Here is a 22,097-nt window from a genome sequence, read left to right as displayed (position 1 = left end):
CAATGCTGCTGGTTCTGCCAGCGCAAATATATTTGAGCCTGAATAGGTTAAAATCGACAGGTTTTTGTTGTCTATTTTGTTGTGTACAAACTTTTTAGACTGAGCTTTGTTGGTTGAACATGTTGTAGACAGTACTGCTATTGCCGTTAATGCAGTATATATTGGAAGGTGAAATTGTAGCTATTTTTTTTAGTTTGTCCTTTTTGCTAATCTATGTCTTTTTGAAAATGGCCCACTCACTTTTGTACTGGCCGGCCCAAAATACTATTTTTCTGCCTATGCCACTGCTATGGACTTTCCATTTGTGTCCTGCATAAAGTTATTATTATTATTATTATTATATATCTATCATTTACAGCCAAATTAAGTCTTGCACAGAATGCACACAGAACCACACAGCAGCTAGTTATTTATAAATCAAAAATGTTTTAATACGTATAAAAACAACAAGAAAGACGACACCCACGCACGCACACCCAAAGACACACACATACACAGTATCAGGACACAGGTGTTTTAAACATGACGAATCCTACAGAGACAGAGGACATGTGATCTCTACTGTGACGGCTGCTTCGTGCTCTTATTTGTCGGCTCCTGTCCAGAGATCGGGGCTGAGGAGTTTTCCTGTGACGCTTTGCTCTGGTTGGGAGAGGAAACAATCTGCACATCAAACAGGCTGCTGCTCACAGTCTGCATAGGACGTCAGACTCTGTGTCTCTTTGTTTAAACCTGTTGGTGGCTCCTTTACAACTGTACACAGCAATGATCAGTCCATCCCTCCAATGTCATGTTGTTTGTACGACTGCGAGACCAGACTCCCTGCAGAGGAACACAGATACTGTCAGACAGACAAATCATGGGCAACAAGACATGGTTCACACACTATTCTCCTTAGATTAACTACTGCAAATTCACAAATAAAGTCAAATCTCAAATAATAGCCAAGACAAACCGATAAATACCGATAGGTATTAAAGGCCAGGTAAAAACACTGGAAGAAGGGTGGAATTACCTGTATTCTAATGTCTCACATGATTAATTCAGTAAAATGTACCTTTCCACAGCTCTAATTCCATCAGTACAACAGGGTCATGCCATACTTACCACTCTGCTGAAAATACTTTTCTTTTAATAATTATTCCTAATTGTTTCTACTGTGCTGTAATGTTTGAGTACAAAACGTCTGCAATACGATTATACAATTAATTTACGTGTATTTGTTCGTTGTGTGCTGTCGTTACTTGGTCTTATTTTTAATAATGTAGTCCTAAACATAATGGCCTATTAATCTCTTATACTTGACGTACTGTTTATACTTGACATATACAGTATACTGTACAACTGCATGGTTAATGCAGCTGATGGGTATTTTTAAATGAAATTTCAAAGTAGGATGAGTTCAGTGACCGATAACGACAACATAGACGCACACGGTCGCCTCACATCTCTCGACACACAGAAACAGAAAAGACAGGACCTGAGCAGCGCTGCTACAGACACACGTTTATGTCACATGACAAGCCCGAGTTGGGAGTGGGAGCAGGAGGGTCAAAGGCCAAGCAGGAAGTAGATGTAGACTAGCCAGGTAGCCTGCAGGGGAAACAAGCTGCACCATCCCACCGTTTGCCACACCCATCTGCCAACTACAGTCCAACTTCACCAAAGTTCAGTTGACGGCGAATTAGTCAGAGTGAGGCTGTGGTTAGCAGAGGTTATACAGTCAAAGCCACAGTCTGGGAGGGGTACAAGAGGAGTCAATATAAATGCATCTACCGTGGATCTACCTCCGACTGTAAGAGGAGGACAAACGCTGTTCGGCTCTTATGTGAATAATGAATCAGAAATTTCTACTTTTCTGATTAAGGCACTTGTTGAAAAGCCTGCAGAGTTTCTGTTTAAAAGAACATTTAGCCAAAAAGCTGAACCGTAAACTAGCATTTCAGCATGAAAAGTAAATAGAAGAAACATCTGTAGCTGAAAGGTTGGCCTAGTTTTATCATTGTGATTACATAACTATTATTTAGCACTAAATCTGAGGTGTCTTTGTTTCAGTACACACGGTAGCCTTCAGTACATAAACAATTGCCCACACATGCTAAATATAAATGGGTTTACAAAAGGTAATTTTCACAGAATATGAGAGGAGATTTCAGTATTCAACCCTAAATCATAATTTCTTGGAACAAGCTACTGCAGGACTTCTACCTCAAATAAACATAACATTTATCTTGTAGATTGTAAGATAAAGAATAATTGTATTCATCATTACTTTACCTTAAACATGATGGCAAGAACCAAAACCAGTATTTAATATGAACAACAATTTATACTATGGCTGCATAACAATATATCTGATAAATATTATCGTAAACATTTCTTGAAATATACAGGTATTTTAAGGCCATATCACTGTTCCCTATAACCATGCTAATGTGCATGTTGAAATGGGTTTAAAAGGCATACTTTGTGTTTTATAATTGCCTAATTAAAAAGTGAGAGAAATGTATGAACAACAGAGTAACTTTCCCTCCGTAACATTACAGTAAAAGATGTTTCTCTGACAGATGAACTCCAGTTACAGTCTGAATTAATAATAACTGGACCAGATCTTATTGAAGGAAACACTGGTCTGATACACGATGCAGATTCTGGGTTTTGACCTCCAGACTGTGGCTTTCTAACAATTTTCAGTGAGCTGTGTGGTTGGTTGGGTGGGTGGATGGGGTGGGGTGGGGTGGGGTTTTGTGTTGGGTGGAAGCAGTACGAGGGGAGGGAAGGGTGGGGGTGTTGCCTTGGAGACAGGCCAGGCTGGTGAGGTATCAGTCAGACTAGCAGGGCTGCATGACTAGCAGAGCTCCCAGACTGAGCAGCAGCAGGGGCGATGGCATGCTTACCTGTGGCCAGGCCCCCCTCTGCCCTGCCCTTCATCCCTCCTCCTCCTCCTCCTCCTCCTCCTCCTCCTCCTCCTCCTCCTCCTGGGCCAGAGCTGCCCAGGGCCTCCATGGGGAAGGAGGGCCGTTCGCCCCTGTAGGGCTTGGGTCTGAAGGGGAAGTCTTTGTCTTTACCTTTGGAGCCTTTGGGCCGGCCAGCTGTCTTCTTCTTGGACTTGCCATCTCCCTTCACTCCTAGTAGAGGGTGCACCTCTGAGGAGAAGGAATCAGGGTCAAAGTTCAGCTTTTCACAATAAAACAAAAAACCAACATAATCAAATGATGATACTTTTCGGCATTTTTCTGTACAGAAATCGGCTTACGCTGTAAATTCATCGTAATGTACCTTTTCCACAGCACTAATTTCTTCAGTACAACATCAGAATCATGTCATACTCACCGCTCTGCTATCAGTTTTTCTTTTTAACACTGATACTGTTTTCATTTACTGGATGCGGTTCCTCTTTGCCATTTTCTTTCGTTCAAATATTTACTCATCAGTACTAATTTAACACAAAGTACAGCTGAAGTTGATGGGAATGTCATTCCTCATCGTTTTGCAGGCATTTGGTATTGGACACAGTTTCAATCCTCCATGGATCTACAGTATCTTTTGATCTGATCTGATCAAAATGTTGCCATCGTTAATTCTTTTGAGGCTTGGAGTAAGTAACTGCTACTTACACATATGACAGAAGTTAAGGGCTCACCAACGTTTTACAATTCATCTTGAGGGGAACATGAGCGTCTGTACCAAATGTTGTGCCAATCCATCTACGTAGTACATGTTGAAATATTTCACTTGATAAGGGAAAAACTTAAATGTGATGGTGGCGCCAGAGGAAAAGTCCTTAGGAGTCTTCCTCTGGGGACCATAAATGTCTGTTCAAAATGGCATGGCAATAATTGTGGAGATATTTTAGTCTGGATCGAAGTGGTGGACCAATTGACCGACAGGGAGGCCTTTTAATAAAATATGATCAAAAACAGAGGAAATTATAAATAAAGGCCTGTCTCTTATACAAGGCAGTTTCTAATTTTACTGCAATTGAGGAAAATGAAGGCCCGGGCCAGTATCTGAAAATGTACCCAATACATAAATCTGACCCTGATATTGCTTCTTATACAGGATTTGTTTGTTGTGTTCCAGTCTCTCACCGTCACTAGGGACCCCCTGCAGTTCGATGGTGGTGGTGCGAGCCTTCTTCTTGGCCGGGCCTCCTTCAGATGAAGGCTGCCGCTGCTTCTTGTCGCCGCCGGTCAACGCGTCCTCTGGGGCAGCAGTCTGGACCGCAGCGTCTGGCGGGGGGCCAAAGGGGTTTTCCTCTGGATCTTCGACCTCAGGGGCGATTGGCAGGTAAAGCAGGGCCTTATAGTCCTCCAGCTCCTCATCACTACAGGACACACAAACACGGACTGTCAGTAGTTACATTATTCACACAGACTGTAAGACAATCGGTCTCTCTATGGTGCTGAACTAGCACTAGGCTAGATTCTTTAGCTATGATATTTAAGACTAAAAGGTTTTGATGGTTCAGGGATGAGATCAGGGTGACATTGATCAGATCATGGAGGGCATGTTCTTTGCACTGATGTAGTAAGCTGTATTGTTATTTTTCACCTGCTGCAAAAAGCAACTATGGGGTCAACAGTGGTGACATCCACCTCTTCATCCTCTGCAGCATCTGCACCTGTAACACAAGCACAAGTTTAGTGTCTGAGGCATCCAGAGAGAACCAGTAAAACCAGAAAAAAATTTCAAAGATTTTATACTTATTTTTTCTGAGTTTCTCATACAAATGAGAACAATATTTTCAAACTGTTGGGATGTCACCTCCTGCTCGGTTTTCGCAACTTCACTTTCCTCCTATGGATTCGCGAGATGGCATGGAATCACGACATCACATGTGAATCCTACTAGTACTACTGGTGGACACATTTCTACCTCTGCATAATATATACCATCATATTGCCCTACCCTACATACCATCATTATTTTCAGTATTTGAACATCTTTCTTTTTCTTTTTACCAGTGTTGTGTCCTGTAAATTGTGAATTCTGCAAATGATCAGCTTGTTGTAAAAACACCAAACTCCACCCTGTTTGAACAGGATTTACAACCAAAGTCAGAACTGCAGAAATGAGAACTACCACAGGCCCTCTGTAAGCCGGGAAAAACCTTGTCAGTCAAACTGTATTGTAGTGTGTGTTTGTGTGTGTGTGTGTGTGTGTGTGTGTGTGTGAGTGAGTGAGTGAGTGAGTGAGTGAGTGAGTGAGTGAGAGAGAGAGAGATCTACCTGTCTGCTCGGGTTCACTCTTATCTTCATCCTCAATGTCGAATTCGGACTCTCGCTCCTCGTACTCCACATTCTCGTCCAGCTCTTTAAAGTCTGGAGCAAAAGCGCTCCAGTTTTCCTGCAGACAAACCAATTATGATCACACCATGACACTGTTTTTTTTTTTACCATAATATTGATGGATGTATCAGAAACATGAGAGTTTGACAATGAAATAGTTTATTAATGTACATCCAGTCTTTACCGTCCCGGTCTACTTACCACTTGGTTCTGAGCCCAGATGGACACCACTCCACTGGAGATGGAGGCAATAATCGGACGGACTGGATGCCACTGGAGAGAGGTCAAGGTGAGATGGGTAAATGATCTAATTGTAAACAACACAGTATCTTTTAGCTGAGCTTCACCATGGAATATTCGGTTAAAACAGGTCGGTGATGGTGCTTTGCCCTTATTGTTTTCCATGAAGTTAGCTGGAAGCGATCTAATGTAGCGCAGGTGCGTTTTATGTGGAGTGAGCACTGAGCTGGACTGGTTAAAAAATAGCCTTTTAAACGCTACGTTGTTTGTCAGCAGCTGGTCATCTTAGGTAACTTAGGAGGCAATTTGGCCTTGTGTGCTCTGATTAATTTAGCATGCGGTTAACACACCAGTCATAATTTGTTTGACTGAGAAGTCATCTCCTGGCATTTGCCCATGCTGTTCTTCACCACTGTTTTGAAAGAAGGAAATAACAGGCAAACCGGCTTTAAAAGGGACGTAGTTTCCTTTTAAATAAGTGCTGTGTGGTATATCTAATTTATGCAAATGCAAAGAGTAGTTTTATGTGGAACTCGAAGAGTAATGATACATATTTAGAAAGCAACTGATGGATATTTAAAGTAACTTTAAAGTGTTAAACTTGAGAACAGAATTTGGTGTGGTGATTTGTTAACCTTGTAGGGCTTTATTTTTTAAATAGGGACATTAGTTTGGTTGTACTGTTCAGTAACTTAACAAAATAGTCTTAAAACCCAACATTAAATATTGAAAAAGATGTCTCCCTGTTTTATTTATAGTTTTGTTATTATGGTGTTATTTTTGTTGGTTCATTTGTATATCTCATCTCTTAACCTCTACACTTAAATAAGTAAAAAAATAAGTATGAGGTTTGTCATAGAATCTGAACAATTTAAATATGTGTATGTGAGATTCTGAACACTAATAAAATACAAACAAAAAAACAACATTAAAAACAATGGTGATAAGATCGTGGATTGTGATCCTGCCTTAAGAAAATCGTGATATATTTTTGCCATATCGTCCACCCCTAACTGAAAATACATAGACAGAAGTGTCAATGTTAAATCTCTAGACAGTGTTCTACTAAGCCAAAAACATCCTTACAGCGACATCAAGCAGCAGCTCTCCTCTAGTTCCATGAAGGATCTTCACCAGGTTGCCGATGCTCTTCTCCCAGATGTAGAGGGCGTGCTGCCTGGCTGAACCGGCCACAATGTACTCGCCATCGCCGGAGAAACAGCAGCGCTTCCACGGAGTCCTGAATACAGAAAACACAGGTGGGGCGAATGAACAAACAGAGATCAGAGGAAAAGACACTTTCCCAGCAAATACTGACATACCTGTTCACCAGGTCCTGTAGTTTCTGCATTGGTTCAGGTTCGCCGTCTCGGCCACAGGTCAGTATCTCCCTGCCGTCATAAACCCTGATGATCCGGTCTGCGGTGTTTATGAGAAAGCAACTGTGCAGAAAACCGGGCAGGTGGACAAAAAACAAGACATACTTCATTGATCCCCGAGGGGAAATTACATTTTTTTCACTCTGTTATTTTTACACATGCAATGCAGTAACAGAACTGTGATTCATGTTGGATCAGCACTGCCTTGTACTGTAGTACACAGTTCACGAGCAGTCAATTACACTGCTTAGAGACTCCGCGGCTCTGATTGGTTGTTTTTTCTTTTGGGCGCGGTGGAATCTTGGAAATGCCATTAGGAGCACTAGGGAGAGGCAAACCAAGCTGATTTGTTTTCCCAGATTATATGCCTAATGTCTGACTGTCAGGATAAAGTGACATTTTCAACAAATATGACAAAAACTTATTTTTATAAAAGTTACCAACTGAACCTATAAAGTAAGTTGCTTTTTTTCTGCGAATCAGGTGTACATACAGTAATATGGATCTGTTCTACAATCAACATGGAGTCATTTGGACTGTATCACAGAACAGAGAGACTAGAGCCTGGACTAGGGCCTAATGTTAAATGTGTAGATTATGTTTATCTGTCCAGGTCTAGATACCCAAAGACCCCCTGTTGACTCTCACCTGCCCTTGCGTGCAAATTCAATTGATTTGATGGCAGTGGTGTTGCTGGTGCCAGTTGTCACTCTGAAGGAAGCCACCAGCTCCTGAGTGTTTGTGTTCAACACCAGAATCTGAAACAGCAGACAGCGGGAGACATGATAGAACTGATTTGTTATTTCATCTGATGTACAGTACAACAATTCAGGTGAAAAGTGGTGCAGTCTATGTGGTGGGCTGCTAAATTACACAGATATCTGCTAGTGTCTTTTGAGATTTTACCACTGGAAACTTTCTAATTCTGCAAGTACAACTCTAGGCGCTGAGCTTCCCCCCCAAAATTCATATTTACTTGTGCTGTCTTGAAATGCAGTGATGTGATTGAAAGGTGCACTGTGAATAAGGTTGTGTCTGACCTTTCCTTTGGCATTGCCAGTGTAGATGTACTCCCCCCGCCTGTCAAAGGCCGCCACAACATTCAGGTCGGAGTCGTCGTCCACCGGCAGGACAACATGTTTGGAGTCTGACAGAGTCAGCAGGACCGGGGCTGACTTCATGGGACACACCAGCACCTTGTCCCTAAAACATAAACATAATTTATTGTACGTTAAAAAAAAACAAAAAAACATAGCAAAGTATATAAACTTAACTGAGGACTGATCAAAGGCAAATTAAACTGGCAGAATCATGTGATTTGTGCGCTATTCAGTGTATCTGACCAACAGTCGAACCTCAGAACACATCAGATGTAACATGTACACACAGAGGCTATCAGGTCACTCACATGTCTCTGGGGTGGCATTGCAGTTTCAGGATGGGTGAGGGGAAGCGGAACCTCTGGTCACAGTCTCCAGTCAGGACGTCCCACTGCGAGACAATGTTGTCTGTGGACGCGCTCACCAGCTTGTGGCCGTCTCGGCTCCAGCTGCACACACACAAATAAATAGCGTTCTTTAAATGATATGTGTTTAGTGGCATCGGGTGCTGAGGTTACAGATTACAGCCAACTGAATACCCCTTCCCTCACTCCTCCATTTCCAAGTGTGTAGTGGAACCTACAGTGGCCTATTTTTTTATGATTAACAATTTTTATTTTTTGTTAAAACAACATACTAAACACCTCATTTACAACATGAACACATCCCCCTCCCCCCGAACGCCCCCTTTGTCATCACCACTTACTCAAAGAAAAATTAAGACAAACTAACATAACAACCATAATTATTCAATACAATAAAGAAATAACAACTAAACAGCTGTAAACCAAAATAAACATATGTATATGTGTGACAAAACACTAAGCACATAGTATAGATCCCTCCACAGCACATGGCTTCTTATTCCCTCCAGAAAGCTTCAGGTATTTTCCCCGTTTCCTAGTGTAGACATTCAATCTGGCAAACCGTTTATATGAAGAAAAAAAATTCAAAAGCTACCACTCTAGCTATCTCACAAGCCCACTCTTGAATTGACGTCACCCCTTCATTCCTCCATCTTCTTAAAATAATCTGTCTGGCTATAATTAGACTAGTCTGGACCTAGCTTATTATATGATTATCCATCCCGCTTAGGATCGAGGCCTTCAGGTAATATTGAACATGTGAAAGGCCCTCTCTAGAGCCAGAATTTGGTGTGTCTGTTCTGGGCTACTGTAGAAACATGGCAGTGCAATATGGCAGGCCCCGTGGAAGGGGATCCTCCGTCTATGTAGGTATGAAGGGCTCATTCTAAGCTAACGAAAACACAATGATTCTTAGTTTCAGGTGATTATACACTCATTACCTCACTAAGATGGAGCAGGCGAGGCAGGTAAAAGATGAACGTGTATGTGTGACGTGTCTCACCATAAAGAGCAGACTGGGTGGATGTGTGCACTGATGATTTTGGCGATACCCCGTGTGAGGAAGTCCCAGATGACGATGCGGCCGTCATTGCAGCCCACGGCCAGCAGGGTGCCCCAGCGGTTGAAGGTGCAGGTGAGGGCCATACTGATACAGTCCAGAGTGCCATCTGCCTCCTAACAACACACAATGAAACACAGCCAGAGAGTTTGCGTCGTCCAGGAGTAAGCTTCACATATGACTGTTCCCTAAATCAAAAGATAAACCTCCATGTGTTTTAGTGTTGGGATGAATTCAGTGCACAAATATTAACCAGGGTTTCTACCACACTCATGTGCACATTCCGAGCTGATGGCTTACCTCTGGATAGTTCTGCCCGAACGATTCTAGGAGAGGAATATCAACAAGAGAGTGATGAGAAACATTTAAAAAAGAACAAAGTAACATTCACACAGGACGTACAGTATGTACTAAAGTGCCAACTGGCTCAGAAACACAACTGTCTACAAATTTATTCTAATAACCATAGGCTAGATATTCGGCGTGGTATTGCAGAGTACTTGGGCCTTGGAATAGCAGTCGAGTCAATTATTCTAACAGAGGTAACTTTTATTTATTGGAGATTAAAATCAGATATTCATTACAAATACATAAAGAAATAAGCCTGAGTATATCCAAGACCAAAACTGGAAACTTTAAACAATTAAATTGAATATTCACCAGTAAGAAGCAGGAAATTATCCATGAGTAAAGTGAGAGAAATCTTGAAGTTTTATCCAAAGTCTGAGCCAGTTATTCATAAGAAAGAACTGTATGGATATTTACAAGAGAAAAAAACATTTACCCAATTTTTACGTGAAAGAATTCATCAACAAAAAGGGTGAGGCAGCCAATTTACAAGAGAACATGTAGCATCAAACGGAAAAGCCTTCATTCTTGATATAAAAGAACAGAGTTGCAGTGGACCTGCAGTTTGTTTTTGTAATTGTCATAATGTGGCTCCAGTCCATGACAAAACAAAGATTTCTGGCTTTGTCCGTTGTTTTTACCAGGTCAAGATGAAATAGCAGGGAATAAGGAAAACAACTTAGAGCAATGGGTATTATCAAACATTACAGAGCAAACAATTATCAGACCAGAATGTAAGAAGTTGGATTTTAAGTAAGATCATTTTGAATATGAGGATTATTACAGTAGGGAAGTGTGTTAAAAACAGCATAAAACAACTTTCAGTATATTCAACTCTAAATCATTCTACTCTAATAAAACAGAAGTTTTAGCATTGTCTCAGGATCAACTGCTCTCTGATTAAGGCTCTTTCTCAACAGGATAAGACTTTGGTATTGGAAGTAGGCTAACGTATGATTGTTTGTTTTTAGTGGGCTAAGGCAGGCAGTGGTGGAAAGTAACTATGTACATTTACTCAAGTACTGTACTTAAGTACAATTTGGACATACTTGTACATTACTTGAGTGTTTCATTTTTCTGCTACTTTATTGTAGGATCAGGATTCAAGCAGCCACATTTAATTCAAATAACGTTAGAGACATCGAGGCTAGCGTTAGCTCTATGTCTGCTTCCATTATTATAACCAACGTTTACATATAGACTCAAATGCTTTAGGAACACATTTAACGTTTAACACAAGTTAGCAGTGTGATTCTATTACTACATGTATTTTTATTTGACTCTTTTCGGTTGATGTTAACTTGTTACTAGCTAGGCTAATACAATGCTAACCATAACAAGTAACGTTACATAGCGTTACCGATGTACGAAAAGTCAGGTTCATTGTAAACACGAGACAAAAAAAATGTTCATTACCGAGCAGTTCTAGATTCATTATTGGACAACTGAGGACCCAAATTTCCTTAACGACTTGATTTCACAGAATATTTCTATTTTAAATTGTACTTCTGCATCGTCTGCCGCCGAGCCACTAGTGAGGACCCCAAACAATGCGTCGTAGAATATGCCTGAACCAAATTAAAGGACTTCCCTCGTCTTCTTCTTCTTTGGCTTTTAACGGCAGCTTGCGTCCTTAATGTTGCACTACTGCCACCTTCTGGAGTTAGTAAACTCCTACAGTGTCCAGTCAGATTTTCTTCATCAGTCCTGTTCTTATTAAGCTGACCAGGCATCTTCTGCCTTGTCCACTTTGACCACAATCCAGTATGTATTTACTCCTGCACCTGTTATCCCTAATCGTTTCATTTCTTCCATCATGTTCTTTCTCTCTGACATATATTTCATGCAACTAACAAGCACATCTACAGTTTCTGGTACCTCCTAACGATCACAAAAAAAACAGTTGGATGCTTCCCTATGTGTGTGTGCTGTTTAGGTTACTATGTCCAATTCAGCCTTCTTTTTGTTACTTGCTCTTTCTGTTTTACTTCTTAACATAGACCCTACTCCTTTTTGGAATGAGTGTAAATGACTCCCTTTTATTGCGTTATCCCAGCGCTGTTGCCACTGTTAAGTTAGCCTTATTTTCTCCACACTATGCCTTTTCCCTCTGATTTTGATAAATTAATATTGACTTCAACAAAAAGATGTTTGACTGCCTCCACAGCATATTTTACTGTGGGGCTTCCTAACAGGTTAATCTATCCATGATATTTGTGTGGTACAGGTGATGTGTTCATTGTATTGTATTCTTTTCTATTCTATTATGATATGAGTGTGTGAAAGTTACTGCCAACATCACCATGCAGCACTTGACCCTTGACTGTTATCTATACACTATCTTTAACTTTATGTCTTTAATCTACATGTGACTTTATACAGGCCTGGGTGTAAATGCATGTGTGTGTGTGTGTGTGTGTGTGTGTGTGTGTGTGTGTGTGTGTGTGTGTGTGTGTGTGTGTGCGTGCGTGAATCTACATCATATATCAAATATCAGAAAATTACCAGTAATGCCACACAGAGGCAGTAGCCTACACACACACACACACACACACACACACACACACACACACACACACACACACACACACACACACACACACACACACACACACACACACAGTCAGCTGCTTGTGATGCAGGATCCGGAGCTGGATCCGGAGCTGGCGCTTTAGGCTTTATCGCCAACCACCTTAAAACGACTTCCTGTCTTCACAATAAAGGCCCAATATAAATTAGCTTGAAGTAAACTACAAAGATTATTAAAAACACTCAGAGTGGTATATTTAACTGTGGAATCAAACACTAGCTATTAATAGATATATGATTACAAAAATAAGGACATGTTCTTAAACACACTAAATTTGTTTGGAAGTTTGGTTTGCCCCACAGTTCCCCATTTAGATCTTTAATGGCAAAATATTCTTGTTGTCTCAAGATATGTGTCAGTTTTTACATTAAGAATATGTCTTCAACAAATATTAGCCATTGCTTCTTTGTCAGAGGTGATACTTTCCCCAGTAGCTTACCTTGTGGTAGCCTTTTTACTTGTTACTAACTTTTTTAACCAAATATCTGTCACTCCCCATTACACTGTCTTCAAAAAGATTAAAGAGAGAGTACCAAACAACTCCCCAAGGCATTTTGTATCACTTGCATCCAATGTATTTGTTGTAGCCCTTTACAAGCCCCACAATTATGGGGCTACCAAAACAAAGAATAGAGAAGCTTGGATTACAGCACACACAGAGGGAGTGTGACTAAGTCTCTGCTCTGGGCACCATTAAACCACTATGTTTACACATAGCCTACACTACACATTTACAGCAAATATTTGTTTACTGCTATATTAATGTTCTCATACTTCTAATAGAGCTATTAGATTATACACATTATTATCATATTTATTCTATTTTTACTTGTATTTCTATACTGTGGTATTGCTACTTGTACTTAAGTAATGTATCAGAATACTTCCTCCCCCCTGACACACACATAAAACACTGCAAGAGCTATAGTCCACCTCATCACTGAGAAGTGTTTTAATTTGAAGGGGCTTAACGGAAGTCTAGTGCGTAGTGGTGTGTGTGTGTGTGTGTGTGTGTGTGTGTGTGTGTGTGTGTGTGTGTGTGTGTGTGTGTGTGTGTGTGTGTGTGTGTGTGTGTGTGTGTGTGTGTGTGTGTGTGTGTGTGTGTGGTGAAGGCGCCACGTCGGCAGAACCAGCAGGGTGAAAAGAGAGCTGCGTAGCTCAGCCTGTTAACTGTGTGTGTGTGTGTGAGGAGAAGTTAGAAAGCAGCAGATTAACGCGATAAAGGCGTGAACAACGCGAAGAAGGGGCCAAAAACAGTCAGAGCAGCAGGTTTCACACACAGAGAGACAGAAAATACATTAATTTGAAACAGAGTTTGGTTCGGAAAGCTGAAACAGAAGCTGCTCTTGTCCCAAGTTTCTCTGTCAGGTGTGTTTGTGGGAGAAGCGCTGCGAACAATGGTGAAGGTAAGGACTCCTTTTAATGTTAAAATATGTGGCAATATGTTGTTAAACTGCGTGTGAGTGTAGTTTTTTTTTAACGGCGTGTGAGCAGTAGCTACGACGAATGAACTGTAGTATTTTCAGCAGCAAGCTAGCTACATGAGTGATGATATCGAATTTGAATATGATAAGAGCTTATTTTATTATTGTATCCCCTTCGCCTCTTCACCTCTGAAAAGTGTATATTTCTATCCAACAGCGTTACGCTGAAGCTTCGCAGCTTGCTGCAAATGTTACTACTCAAACTCTTGATGTCAAATCCCCCATTTAAAAAAAACTCCAATTTTGTTTTTTTTGTTTGTCTTTTTTTAACATTAGATTTGGCTTCCACACCCAACAGTGGCAGCATTTATCAGAAAAAGCGCAGCACTGCTTCTCAACCTTTTGGGATCTGGGCCCCTTTTTGTGGGTCACAAGAGAAACGGAAAAAGGGCAGTGGGGTGATGGTTTGCATTAGATTCATATTATAGGAAATAGTATTTCTATTTTTAAAAATATATACTGATTTTAAGGCATCTATGTGTCCTTTACTAATCAAGGAGTCCTAGTTTAGTTGCAGTTTCTCACTTTTAATAAGAGGTAGGCTTATTTTGAAGGGTCACAAGTCAAAGGGGTTACATGGTGACCTGGCCACCAGTCGGGTGAATCTCCTGCTCATGTTCAGTGTGGCTGCCACCTGTTAAACCTTTTTTTATTTTACGTTCTCTAATTTATATTTTATTAAACCAAATATAAGCAAAATGCCACACTGTAAAATCATTCCATCATCAGTGATTTTAAGAAGAGAAAAATCAAGTAAATATTATTTAAGAAAATGCATAATGCACCCACACATACATATTTACACAACAGTTTAAATCAAATAGGGTTGAAATAAACAAAGGTCCCACATTTCAACATCCTCTTTAGAGTGTGATAATAAGTAAGCCAGATAATTACATCTTTAAATGCGACTCTGACTCCAGACGGCTAGACAGAGATTTTGAATCTGTAATTCAGTTGAAATAAATACATTTACATGCGCAGAATGACTATAATCAACAGCTCTCTGCAAACTGGTTGTGTCCCATCGTATTTTAAACACGCAGTTGTTCAGCCGCTATTAAAGAAAACCAATCTAAAGCCACCAACTCCTGCAAACTATAGGCTTATCTCCAAGATGCCTTTTTTTTTATTTCAAAATTTTTTTTAAAAGTTGTTGCCAACCTGCTCTCTGCTGTCTTGGCCACACACAACATTCTAGACAAATTTCAATCTGGCTTCCGTCAAACACTCTACAGAAACCGCTCTCCTTCGAGTGTCCAGTGATTTAATGATGTCTTCTGATGCGGGTAAATGTTCTGTTTTGGTGCTGCTGGACCTTAGCGCAGCTTTCGATACTGTGGATCACGCCATCTCGCTTGAAAGACTTAAGCACTGGGTCGGTATCTCTGGGAGCACCCTGGACTGGTTCTCTTCCGATCTTTCAGATAGAAGTTTTTCTGTGTCCCTATTTCTCTGAAACTGCTGCCCTTTCTTGTGGGGTACCTCAGGGCTTAGTGTTAGGTCCGATTTTTATTTACGTTGTCTATGCTTCCTCTAGGCCACATAATTAGGCAATTTGGAGATATCCGTTAATCAATTCTATGCTGACGACATCAGCTGTATGTTTGTTTCTTTTAATCCGGAAGAGACTAACAAAGTGTCTGTACTGCTCAAATGTTTGTCTTCCATTAAGGAAAGGATGGCGTACAATTTCTTGCAGCTTAATGAGGATAAGACCGAAGTCCTTATTGTTGCTCCGGTTACTACAGCCTCAAAGGTTATTCAGCTTTTGGGGGTCCCTTTCTTCAGCTATGCATTCCAAAATCGCGGTGTTTGATCATAATGTTTCTTGACAAACGTATCAAAACACTAACCCGCACATGTTTCTTTCAACTGAGAAACATTGCTAAACTTAGAGCCGTGGTTTCGAAACGTGAACATGAGATGATCATTCATGGTTTTCTATCCTCCCCGGCTTGATTACTGCAACTCCGTTTTCACCTGTCTTAGCAAGTCTTCCCAGGACCATCTACAACTGGTCCAGAACTCTGCTGCAAGGCTGTTGACCAGGTCCAGCAGGATGTCACACATCACTCCTGTTTTATCCTTGTAACATTGGCTTCCGATCAAGTTCAGGATCCAACTTAAAAGTTATCGTTCTGACATATAAAGCATTGCATGGTCAGGCACCTGTTTTATATCTCTGACCTACTCCATCCATACACTACTAACCGGTCCCTCAGGTCTTCTAACCAGGGATTACTGGTGGCCCCACACACTCGTTTGAAAACTAAAGGTGACCGTTCATTTTGAAGTGGTAGCTCCGACTCGGTGGAACGCCCTTCCTATTAACTTACGTTCTGCAGTCTCTGTTGACGCTTTTAGAAAGCAGCTGAAGACACACTTGTTTCAACTCGCTTTTGTCTCATGTTTGTAATTTGGGTTTTTTAGTCTTTTAATCTTTTACCTTCATTGGTATTGTATTTGTTTTTGCTTGTTTATTTTCTGTTTTGGATCCTACTATATTTTTAACCAATGTTTATTGTGTGAAGCACTTTGTGACTGTCAGTTAAAGGTGCTATATCAAATAAATTATTAAATTATTAAGTGAAGGACATCAGTTGACAGGAAGTTAACGTTAAGTTAAGGGTCCAGTCTGTTGCCTAGCAAAGGAATGCCATTAAAAATATATATTGAAGGTGGGTGTATTTAGAGTAAAGAGTCTGAGGTTTTCCTGTGTTTTCCAGAATGTGAACAGCGTTAATGTGGAGCCCCAGCCTGGGACCAGTTTGGCCCCGGATGAAGCTGAAACCGTCGACAGCCAACCTACAGAGGGTAAGCAGCAAGCTCCCCTGGCTGTGGCTAAATGCTAAGACATCAGCAGGGAATATGGTGCAATCTATGCTTACGTGTTGCCCGCTGCTATTTCAGAAACTGTTTGCTTGTCAGGGGAGTACGTCTGTTTGTGTAAAAGCTCCAACCTGCTATTGTCGTCCAGACGCTGAGAGACTTTGCACCAGTTAAATTACCTGCTGCTGCTCTCAGTAAACATCACTGTTGTTAATAGATGAAGGATAATTCTGTTTTCAGTATCAGTTCTGATAACAGTTTACCCACCAGGTAAATTGTAGAGATCAAACCATGGCAATATTATAACTCCAGCAACACCACAAATGTCAAAATCTCATCTCAGCTGGTCTGGACTGAAATATGGTCCCAAGTGGATATTTCCTAATTCTTTGGCAATACCCTCTAGTGTCACCAGCAGGTCAAAGTTTTCACTTATCCAGTGAAGTATTTCACCATTAAGATCTAGATGGATCGGCAAACAAATATTTGTAGATATATCATTTATATGGTTCCAAACAATGTAAAAATGTAACATTTACTATACTTCCTTTACTTTTCATCTACCGCCATCATGTAAAATATTTATTGTGTCCATTACTTTGGTTTATTTCCAAATACCTGCTAAAAAACTTCAGCTGTACATAAATAGATGTTAACACATTATACTAAGATGTAGGGATGCACCGAAATGAAAATTCTTGGCTGAAACCGACAACCGAAAAAGAGGAAACCAAGACCGAAAACCGAAACACCGAAAGAAATTATGCCAATTATTAGTACCATTGCATTTATGGCTATGACTGTGTACTAACTTTACTAAAATCAAGACATTGCAATTGTATAAATTAATATTTAAGTTTAATTAAAAACATATCTAGCAGAAATATGGCTACAATCTGATGGTCACGTACAGTATACAATTTCTTGCAGCTTAATGAAGATAAGACCGAAGTCCTTATTGTTGCTCCGGATACTACATCCTCAAAGGTTATTCAGCTTTTGGGGTTCCCTTTCTTCAGCTGTGCATTCCAAACTCAGAAATCGCTGTGTTATATTTGATCATAATATGTTTCTTGACCAACGTATCAAATCAACCCGCACATGTTTCTTTCAACTGAGAAACATTGCTAAACTTAGAGCCGTGGTTTTGAAACGTGAACGTGAGATGACCATTCATGGTTTTATATCGTCCCCGGCTTGATTACTGCAACTCCTAAGAACAGAATAGCTTATTATTATTATTATTATTATTATTATTATTATTATTATTATTATTATTTGAGACACTTTCTTGCAGGATTTCACTGAACATATCAGACAACGAGGGTGCATGCCCCTCATCTGGTGCAGAGAGACGAGTCTTTTGTTCTGCGCTCTGATCTCCTCCTGCGCTGGGCGCTGCTCCGTCTCCACGCGGGTACTCCGCATCCATCGCGGCCTGGATCATTTCTCGTGCGCCATGCTTTAATTCCGCATCCAAGTAATGGTCTTTATAACGCGGATCAAGTACAGTCGCGATGAAGTGCAGAGGATCCGAATAGATCTCACTGAAACGTGTGCTGACAGCAGAGGTGTCAATTCCAGATCCAGAAAGTAAAAGTCCTGCCATGTGTTTATTCCACCAATGAACTCAGCCAGCTGATTTCACTACTAATTAGTGAAATCAGCTGCTAATTAGTGAAATCAGCTGGCTGAGTTCATTGGTGGAATAAACACATGGCAGGACTTTTACTTTCTGGACCTGGAATTGACACCTCTGGCTGACAGACTCTAAGAGCGTACTTTTCATTGTTTTCACTCCGTGGTCCGTCTCAACCTCTTTGCTTAGGAGACGCTTTGCAGGTGGAACGGATCGGGTACTGACGCACGTGCAGGACGCGGTTTCTGTTTGCGTCATCACAACATTTCGGCCATATTGTTTTGGTGATAAAAGTATTCGAAAATTTTCGGTTGCCGAATATTCGGTGCATCCCTGCTAAGATGGTTGAGCAGGGGAAACATTATACCGGCTGAACATCAACATGTTAGCGCTGTCATTGTGAGTGTGTTAGCATCCTGGTATTAGCATTTAGCTCAAACACCGCCGTGCCTAATACAGCCTCACGGAGCAGCCAGTGTCTGGCAAGAGTCTTGTTAAATTCAGCACATCATACTTTGATCTCACAACATAAGCAGTGAGCTGGGGGACACTTTGTTACCGTTGGGTGGGATGCCATTTCCAAAAGCCTTACCCTGAGTTTACACCAGATGTGAGACATCGGCAACACAAGACTTACTAATGTTCAGTCCACACCGGCTTGGATTGATGTCACTGTCCTCAGAACCAGCAGACCTCTCGGCATCCCAGATAGGCAGACAATCTGTCTTAATCCAACTCTCAAATATCACAAATGCAGTGGAAAGCTTATTGATATTTTATCTTTTCCTCCTCATCAATTTGTGATCAGTTTTTTTTTGACCGTCAGAAGTCAAAGTATTGAGAGACGAATTAACACATTGTTGAATTGGGTCTTTTCATGGGATTTGTGGACAACAAAAAAGATATAGAAAAGCGTCTTAACCTTTTTTAAATGGGCTCTATTAGAGTATACAAGAATACAGCATTGGTTTTGATGTTTTTTTTATTTATTTCCCTGACCACTGTAGCTCTACATGCCCACAGGAACCAGAAAGTCTACTAATCTATCATTGTATGCAGTAATTGGATAGTTGGACAAACGAAGCAACATGGTTCTCTATAAACAGTTACAGTACAGGTGTTTGTTTTTTTTGTTTGTTTTTTTTACACGGCAGGAGTCCATGGTAGTAGAAAACTGTATATTGATGCTTCATGTAGGTTTTGATTTGTTTTCAGATTCTGGTAAGGACCATGTGGTGGCGCCCCCTGGCATGATGTGGCGGGTGACCGGTGGCCTCTTCAACGTCACCAAGGGAGTGGTGGGCGCCGCGGTGGGTGGGGTGGCCTGGGTGGGCGGCAAGAGCCTGGAGATCACCAAATCAGCCGTGACCACAGTGCCCTCGATGGGGGTGGGGCTGGTGAAGGGCGGGGTGTCTGCCGTGGCTGGCGGTGTCTCAACGGTGGGCTCGACCGTCGCCAGCAAAGTCCCGTTCACAGCCAAGAGGAAAGACAAGGCTGAGTGAAGAAGAGGACGGTGAAGATGATGATGATGATTGATGATGACGATGGAATTGCCCCGCCCTGAGCCAACAGAGAGAGGCTGATCTCTTGTCTACCAGTCAAACTCCACAGTGCCTTCTGACGCCTTTCTCGGTCTCGAACATTAGAGTCTTGTCACCGTGCAGAGATCTAGACTTTGATGCAAATACACTACATTCAGCACCAAAAAAAAGTCATTAGTACTACGATACTGTGGCAACCCAGAATTACCAGAAAAATGCGGAGTCACAGAAACGCTTCACACAAAGTTCTTCATCTGACTTGGAGTGGGATTTGTAGTTCTGGAAGTGAACACCTGGCTCCAGGCAGATCATATGGACTGGGATACCCTTCAGCACGTGGTGGACGACTTCATGAACATTTGTATCCGTTTACAATTCAGACTGAGGTTGTCCTCTTTCTTTTCTTCATTCTCTCCAAACTACGCATATTTAGTGAAATGTTTTTGAATCAAAGTGCTGATTTTTTTTTTTTTTTTTTTTTTTTTTTTTGTCATTTTTTTGCAAAGATACTGAAGTACTGTTGAAATGTGTGGGACAAGAATAGTGTGTTGAGAAAAATAAAAATGTTTCAGGGTTTTGAAAAGAGGGATGAGCAACATTCTTCAGTCTACATGCTTCACTGTGTCTGACCTTTTTTAATCTTTTCGATGAGCCCGGGAAGGTGTTTGACCCAGCAGCCTCGGATCTGCATGTAGGAACACTTCTCTGAAATGCATGTCTGAAGACTGTAGACACAATCACAAGTACACCGACACTGGGTTCGGGTCTTTTCCACAGCTATATTGTTGAAATATTTTGTTTTTAGTATGTGTGAAATGTTAAAATGCTGTGCTGGACCTTGGAAAGTTGACTTTAATAAATAAAAAGATTTAATAAAAGAAACAAACCGCAGCATTTGATGGTTGTTTGAGAGGAAAAGGGGCCCCAATGTTGTCTGAACTACTCAATCAGTAATGGTTGAACTGTACCTTTTTTAATCAGAAGGTGAACACTGTACTGGAGTGCAGGCCACATTTGTGAACCTCTATATGCAATATCAGCATTTCAATGCAACATTTGGAGTGAATGGGAGCTGTTGCTGATGGGACTACACTATGTGAATGTCTTGTAGCACTGTGGAGATAGGTCTGGCAATGTGAAAATATAGTATTTCAAATTTAGCAATGCATCATAGACTGTAAAAATATTCAGACGTGGCATCAGTGACGTCAACCATTGGTTTGTGGATTGCCATTTGGAAGCCAGGGAGTTGGCATTTTGGCTGTCGCCATCTTCGTATTTTGGAGCCAGAAGTGACCATATTTGGACAAAAGGGCGGAGCTGGGGAAGATGATGCAGCTAAACCAGTGTTGTGTATGGTTTCACTGGCGCTGTGCTAAGCTAAATGCTTATTTACAACTAGCTGATGCGAGTCATTCAGATTTTTTTTTTTGGGGGGGGGGGGGGTATTCCTGTCTTTATTTGATAGGACAGCTGAGATATGAGAGGGGGAGGGAAGACATGCAGAAAAACCATCACAGGTCAGACTGTGACTCAAACCCTGGACCTTTTGCGTTGAGGTTTAAAATTCTGCACATGTGCGCCCGCTCTAACAACTGAGCTAACCGGCCACAATCCATTAGAGTTTTGCCAGTGGGTAAACGGGACCTCATGCTGTTCATCTGTAGCCTATATGGCAGTACACAAAGCTGATAAAAAATCTGAAGATGTTCCCCTAAATTATGCTAGCGCTAGCTAGCTACCTTTTGGTAGGCAAGATGTTACCGCAATTTTGCATAGAAAAAACAAACAATAGCAACGTCAAAAATGTCGAAAAAAGTTTTTTTCAAGGTTGACGGGAAGACAACACAAGGGTTAAAGGTCCCATGACATGGTGCTCTTTGGATGCTTTTATATAGACCTTAGTGTTCCCCTAATACTGTATCTTAAGTCTCTTTTATATAGACCTTAGTGGTCCCCTAATACTGTATCTTAAGTCTCTTTTATATAGACCTTAGTGGTCCCCTAATACTGTATCTGAAGTCTCTTTCCTGAAATTCAGCCTTGGTGCAGAATTACAGCCACTAGAGCCAGTCCCACAGTGAGCTTTCCTTAGTATGTGCCATTTCGGTGTCTGAAGCTATTTTAATTAGGAGAGTGGGAGGGGCAAGGTGGACGGTGGGGGTGTGGCCTTGACCAACTGCCACTTTTCTCGTTTGAAAGCCATGATGTCTCTCTCTCATGGGTTG

At 41.1% G+C, this 22,097-nt stretch overlaps 2 protein-coding genes across 3 annotated transcripts; one reads left to right on the top strand and one right to left on the bottom strand.

Annotated features, from left to right (window-relative positions):
- Positions 1–406: 406 nt before the first annotated feature.
- On the bottom strand, positions 407–11,370 carry rbbp5 (retinoblastoma binding protein 5). Of its 2 annotated transcripts, XM_028576593.1 has the most exons (15): positions 11,200–11,368; positions 10,096–10,184; positions 9,736–9,761; positions 9,379–9,551; positions 8,319–8,459; positions 7,951–8,113; positions 7,559–7,668; positions 6,854–6,973; positions 6,618–6,771; positions 5,493–5,564; positions 5,232–5,349; positions 4,555–4,624; positions 4,092–4,327; positions 3,069–3,146; positions 407–822 (listed from the first exon to the last, which is right to left on the bottom strand). In XM_028576593.1, exons 2-15 carry the CDS (start codon positions 10,118–10,120, stop codon positions 770–772), a joined length of 1,539 nt encoding a protein of 512 aa, XP_028432394.1. In that variant the 5' UTR covers positions 10,121–10,184; positions 11,200–11,368; the 3' UTR covers positions 407–769. The 2 variants fall into 2 exon arrangements, with proteins under 2 accessions (XP_028432394.1, XP_028432395.1); XM_028576594.1 differs by lacking the exon at positions 10,096–10,184 and having other exon boundaries at positions 11,200–11,370.
- A 2,092-nt stretch (positions 11,371–13,462) lies between these two features.
- On the top strand, positions 13,463–20,463 carry zgc:153675 (transmembrane protein 263). Its single transcript, XM_028575930.1, has 3 exons — positions 13,463–13,779; positions 16,587–16,674; positions 19,544–20,463. Exons 1-3 carry the CDS (start codon positions 13,771–13,773, stop codon positions 19,828–19,830), a joined length of 384 nt encoding a protein of 127 aa, XP_028431731.1. The 5' UTR covers positions 13,463–13,770; the 3' UTR covers positions 19,831–20,463.
- Positions 20,464–22,097: the final 1,634 nt, after the last annotated feature.

This window comes from Perca flavescens, chromosome 4, assembly GCF_004354835.1.
Source record: "Perca flavescens isolate YP-PL-M2 chromosome 4, PFLA_1.0, whole genome shotgun sequence".
Lineage (NCBI taxonomy): Eukaryota > Metazoa > Chordata > Actinopteri > Perciformes > Percidae > Perca > Perca flavescens.
The sequence above is the reverse complement of the archived record's forward strand: the minus strand, read 5'-3'. Positions and strand labels throughout refer to the sequence as shown.

Bases quoted from the DNA above. Each gene is read 5' to 3' on its own strand.
- rbbp5 (XM_028576593.1), bottom strand. From the start codon at position 10,120: ATGGATAATTTCCTGCTTCTTACTG. The intron at 9,552-9,735 runs GTAAGCCATCAG...GTGTGTTGTTAG, and splicing joins TCGGGCAGAACTATCCAGAG to GAGGCAGATGGCACTCTGGA. The intron at 3,147-4,091 runs GTGAGAGACTGG...CCTTCTCCTCAG, and splicing joins GCAGGGGGTCCCTAGTGACG to AGGTGCACCCTCTACTAGGA.
- zgc:153675 (XM_028575930.1), top strand. The intron at 16,675-19,543 runs GTAAGCAGCAAG...ATTTGTTTTCAG, and splicing joins CGACAGCCAACCTACAGAGG to ATTCTGGTAAGGACCATGTG.